Below are 6,000 nucleotides of genomic sequence, written 5' to 3' on the forward strand. Positions count from 1 at the left end.
CCCTGCAGAGGTGCGGCAGGTATGAGTGAGAGGAAGTGAGGGATCACAGCCAACCACACTACTACACACTGACATACAGCCGTTAAACAAAGTGTGTGTGTGTGTGTAGTGTATGAGTGCGTGTATGAGTGCGTGTGTGTGTGTGTGTAAGTGTGTGTGTGTAAGCGTGTGTGTGTGTGTGTGTATGTGTATGTGTGTGTGTGTAGTGTGTGTGTAAGAGTGTGTGTGTAAGTGTGTGTGTGTGTGTAAGCGTGTGTGTGTGTGTGTGTGAGCGTGTGTGTGTGTGTGTGTGTGTGTGTGTGTGTGTGTGTGTGTGTGTGTGTGTGTGTGTAGTGTGTGTATAAGAGTGTGTTGATGTTGGATAAGTTGAATAACCAGCATTGAGTAATATATATTTACGCAACTGCAGCGTGATGAGAACAGACCTTGTTATCTGCTTTATCTTTATGATTATTATTTATAAACTCTTATTAATAAAATGCAGCAAATTAATCTGATATTGCACTATTTTTCACACTTTAACGTTATTTTTATTTCTGTATTGTTCTGTAAGCAGTGGCGACGGCATGGCCGAGTTTCAGTACACAGATAGAAATATAAGCATTACTTATTAATGCACCTGATTTATTATGTATTTAATAATTCACCTTCAGTATCGAGTCATTTTGTGCAGATTTATTCGTTTAGAAGGTTTATATGTATTTTCCATTTGCAGGATTTAATAAAGTCAGACCAAACAGAGCTGAATAATGTTAACCCATTAATGTCCAAGTCAGAAAGTTTAAACTACAGTGGGTTTCTGAACTACAGTGGGTTTCCATCAGCTTTCTGACTGCAAAAACAGCCAAACTCTACACCACTAAATAACTGGTGAAAAACTGCTGCTAGATGAGATGGTATGTATGGTATGTCTGACGTATTTGGAACTTATCTGCTCTACTGTATACAGGAATGTGTGCGGTACAGTTCCTGTAAAATGACGTGGAAGTTGTAGGTTTAAATTCGGTTATGGATGAAACATGGTCTAAAAAGGTTTGAGCACCACTGGTTTAAAGGGTTAATGCATCCTGAAGGAACACGGAGAACTGCAGAACATTTCAGTAAAGAGTTTTTATCTCTTATTTCTCAATCAGAGACTCAACCCAGATCCAGAGACTCAAACCGGATCCAGAGACACAAACCAGATCCAGAGACACAAACCAGATCCAGAGACTCAACCCAGATCCAGAGACACAAACCAGATCCAGAGACACAAACCAGATCCAGAGACTCAAACCGGATCCAGAGACACAAACCAGATACAGAGACTCAAACCAGATCCAGAGACACAAACCAGATCCAGAGACTCAAACCAGATCCAGAGACTCAACCCAGATCCAGAGACTCAACCCAGATCCAGAGACTCAACCCAGATCCAGAAACCCAAACCAGATCCAGAGACTCAACCCAGATCCAGAGACACAAACCAGATCCAGAGACACAAACCAGATCCAGAGACTCAAACCGGATCCAGAGACACAAACCAGATCCAGAGACTCAAACCAGATCCAGAGACACAAACCAGATCCAGAGACTCAACCCAGATCCAGAGACTCAACCCAGATCCAGAGACTCAAACCAGATCCAGAGACACAAACCAGATCCAGAGACTCAACCCAGATCCAGAGACTCAACCCAGATCCAGAAACCCAAACCAGATCCAGAGACTCAACCCAGATCCAGAGACTCAACCCAGATCCAGAAACCCAAACCAGATCCAGAGACTCAACCCAGATCCAGAAACCCAAACCAGATCCAGAGACTCAACCCAGATCCAGAGACTCAAACCAGATCAAGAGATTCCATCAGACTCAGATCTGGCTCTACTGGTTTGAAACACGTGGAGATCAGACCATTGCTAAAATCACACTGAACCAAGAATCTACTGTTTAATCTGAAAACAAAACAAAAAAAATGTGTTTTAATGAAAATGTTGACTGAAACTCAAACAGCATGCGAACAGCAAATATACACAGATTACCTGAGGTTACCTGAACTAGACCTGACCTAGCCATGGTGAAACAGACCTGAGCTAACCTAACATGATAGCAACGTGGAAAACAGCACAACACTGGAGCAACCACGTGGAGTTTACATTTAAACCCAACTATAACTCTAAAATAAGGGGTAAAATTCTATTCAATTAAGAGTTATATAAAACTCAAAAAGTAGGTTTAAAGCAAAAATACAGATTACCTGGGGTTACCTGAACACCTGAAACACTGGCGTTTAGCTTAAACTCTATTTAAACCAACTTCAAACTGCTTTATACATCGAAAATAACTGAATGAAATTAAATTATAGATTCTGCTGACACTGAAAAAACAGGTTAACACCAAAAAAACAGCAAAAACACACAGATTACCTAGGGTTACCTGAACAGCTGAGCTCCACGCGCTGGTGGATCTGAGCTAAGCTAACCTGAGAACCGTCTAAAGTCCACGCGCTCTCGGTTTGGTGTTTAAAGGGTTTTAGAAACCACTGTAAAACACTACAATCCCCTCAAAATACCATAAAACACAATATAAACACTTTCAAACATGATATAACCTCATAAAATACTATGCCATACACCTCAAAACATGTAAACCAAATAAACATAATTTAAGCCCCTCAAATATAATTAAACCCTCCAAAAACACAATGTAAACACTTCGAAACACAAAATAAACCACTCAAACCACCATAAAAACCCCTTAAAACAAAATACAAACACTTCAAAACACAATATAAGCCATCAAAACCCCACATAAACAAATTCAACATTATGTAAATCCCTGAAGTATCATTTAAAACCCCTCAAAAACTCAATATAAACTTATCAAAACACAAAATAAACACCTCAAAACACGAAACAATCCCATTTAAAAACACCAGAATCCCGCTTTCTCCTTTAGTCCCGGTAAACATTCCCCCACCTGAGCCGTTAAACGCCGCTTACCTTCTCCTGTTTGCTCTCCGGTTCGACCGGCGGGGACGGCGGGGACCTGCTGCTGCCGCCGCCGGCCGGAGGCGCCTGAACCGCGGTCACGGCCACCACAGACCCCGCTGCCGCAGCCTGGGGCACCGCGGCGCTCCTCTCCACCGTCTCCACCTTAATGAGGCGGTGTTTCGGGGAAACATACTTGACGTCCGGCGAGGAGCTCGCGGATCCCGAGCCCCCCCCGGAGAACGGAGCGCCTCCCCCGGCCGTGTACGGGTCCTCGAAGTCCAGCTCCTTCTGCAGCTTGTAGGCGGTGAGGATATCGGGTTGCGCGGAGCTCTGGTACAGCGGGCCGGGGACCGGCGGGTGGTGGTGGTGGAAGCCGGGCGCCGCGGACACAGCGCCGGCGTGGCAGTGGCGGTAGTCGGGCTTGGGGGGCGCCGGCGGCGGGGCTTTGGTGCTCTTGAATCCCAGGTGCTCCTTGAACCATCTGGCCATGCTGCCCGCAGCGCATCGCTCAAACACTCCGGATCCGGATCCTGATTTCTCCTGGTTTATTCCCGAGGGGCGAATCCGGATTATTTCAGGGTGAAGAGTTGATTCACTTTCTGTTCGCTGAAAAACTCCAGCGCGTGCCTCTCCGCGAGCCACCTCACTGCGCTCTGCCCACGCGCGCGCGAGAGGAGTGCGTGTTTTTCCACCTGTATTCGGGCAGGACGCGCCCCCCTGCGCTGCGATTGGCTGGGAGTTTACGCTTACAAGCGCCCCGCCCCCTGCACTGATTTAAACTCAGCTTTTAAAGGAGCACGAGCCCTGAATCAGTTTAATAGAGTTTCATGCTTTAGCTGCTCTGCAGTTATAATCAACACAATTACCAAACACCTGACCCATCACCTGACCCAACACCTGTCCCAAATCGTGCAACACCTTACAAAACACCTGCAACATTTAACCCAAAACCTGTCCCAACACCTAACCCAACACCTTACCCAACACCTGCAACATCTAACCCAACACCTGTCCCAACTCCTGCAACACCTTACAAAACACCTGGCCCAACTCCTGACTCTACACCTTACCCAACACCTTACCTAACACCTTACACAAAACATGTCCCAACACCTGCAACATCTAACCCAACACCTGTAACACCTGAACCAAAACCTGACCAAACATTTGACCCAACACCTCACCCAACATCTGCAACACCTGACCCAACACCTGCAACACCTGACCCAACACCTGCAACACCTTACAAAACACCTGACCCAACTCCTGACCCAACTACTGACTCTACAGCTTACCCAACACCTGCAACACCTGACTCAACACCTTACCCATCTATCTATCTATCTATCTATCTATCTATCTATCTATCTATTACAGTAATATAATAATAATAATAATAATAATAATAATAATAATAATTAGATTTGGAGTATTATAATATTGATAGTAAAATCACACTGTACTAATAAACTAATGTTTATATATAGTGTTTTCCTGATTCCGTTACCAGTTCCAGCTGTTGTAGATACTGAACTGTAACTGGTGTAGAACTGGGTTACACTGGTATTACATCACCAGAGTAAAATTACAGCTTTAGTAAAAATAACAGTTAAATTATGTGTTCTGTTTTCTATTATTCTCTAATAACAGTAACTGTGATGCAGATCACCATTCACTGCACAGCTTCAGAACATTGACGTATATTTTTCAGCATGTATTTTCTTCATATTCTCTTTTATTTCTCTTTATACTCTTTCACTAATGCATGTACTGTAGACTCCGCCGATGACTGTCTATGGCTATGTATGGCTATGTAGGTTTAAGTGTTTCCAGATGTGTACCACAGACCTATAAAAGCGGTCCCCAAAAAAGTGGACGGGAGAGAGAACAGAGGAACATCGGATCGGGCAACATCTCTCTCCAAGGCTGGCCTAGGAAGCCTTGTAGATATTGTCTTAGTCTTTGTAATAAATAATTGTATTACACTTAAGGCAATGTCTGCGGTGTCTTCTTCCTCATCTTCAAGCATCTTCACAGCAAAGAGACAGCGGTAAACAACAACATCAACAAAATTACAGCAAAAAGCATAATTTAGCAGCATAATGTTCAGAGGCTGGCAAAGTGCTGCCAGTGTTGCTGCAGAGGTTAAAGAAGTGTGAGATCAGCCTGCAGTGATCAGATCATTCACTATCATCTCTGTCTGCATGGAACTGTAATGGAATGAAGCCTCTTCTCAATCTGTCATATCTTCAGTGTTTTCTCATGAAAATATAATACATTCAACAAAAATAAAAACAAAAAAATAAACATCCAAAAAACTTCTGGTGAGCTCTGGACTTTTAACTTCAAATAAAAATGTAATTAAAAATGTAATTTTGAATTCTGGATCTTTAACAGTGTGGAACATCAGCTTCACTACAGATCACATGTGGAACGTGTGTAAACTCGCTGTTTATTCTTCTAAATAAGCATCTTTCCCACCCCTACAATCAAAGACCAGTTCACACCTGAAACCAGTTCCCAGCAGAAACTGGTCTAAAGCTGATTTTTCAGCAAACAATCTTACATATAAACATTTAATTCAGACACAACCCAACACCTTTCAGCCTGAGTCAGTATTAATGATCAAAACTGACTCCGCCCACAGGACTTCACCCACAGGACTCCGCCCACAGGACTTCACTCACAGGGTGATGCCCACAGGACTACAGGACACTGCTGGCTGGATTTTTCTGCAGAGAGAGGGGGTGAGACTGGGGTGTGATGGGAGTGAGACGAGGGTGAGACGGGGGTGAGACTGGCAGGTAGACGGCAGGTGAAGCCGGACCGGTTCATTACCGCTGGCAGGAGCAGCGGCGGGTGCAGGGCATTGTGGGTATTACCTGACCTTTAAAAGTCTGCCGCTGGGCCTCAGCTGGAGATCAGAAACAATACGCTGAGTTAGACTGTTTTGTGTACAGAGTGATGCGTTTAATCTGTTTATATCTACAGAATAAATCTCTCCGTGGGTTTTTCACTCTTTCAGTGCA

General features: G+C 44.1%; 1 protein-coding gene across 1 annotated transcript in view; it reads right to left on the bottom strand.

Moving 5' to 3' along the window:
- Positions 1 to 3,634, bottom strand: part of zgc:158464 (SH2 domain-containing adapter protein F) — a gene marked incomplete at its 3' end in the record, with an annotated part of 45,954 nt that extends 42,320 nt beyond the window's left edge. The window contains 1 exon segment of the mRNA XM_049474108.1: positions 2,981 to 3,634. Coding sequence (XP_049330065.1) covers positions 2,981 to 3,460 — 480 coding nt within the window.
- Between the last annotated feature and the right edge of the window lie 2,366 nt (positions 3,635 to 6,000).

This window comes from Astyanax mexicanus, unplaced genomic scaffold, assembly GCF_023375975.1.
Source record: "Astyanax mexicanus isolate ESR-SI-001 unplaced genomic scaffold, AstMex3_surface scaffold_55, whole genome shotgun sequence".
In the NCBI taxonomy this organism is placed as follows: Eukaryota; Metazoa; Chordata; class Actinopteri; order Characiformes; family Acestrorhamphidae; genus Astyanax; species Astyanax mexicanus.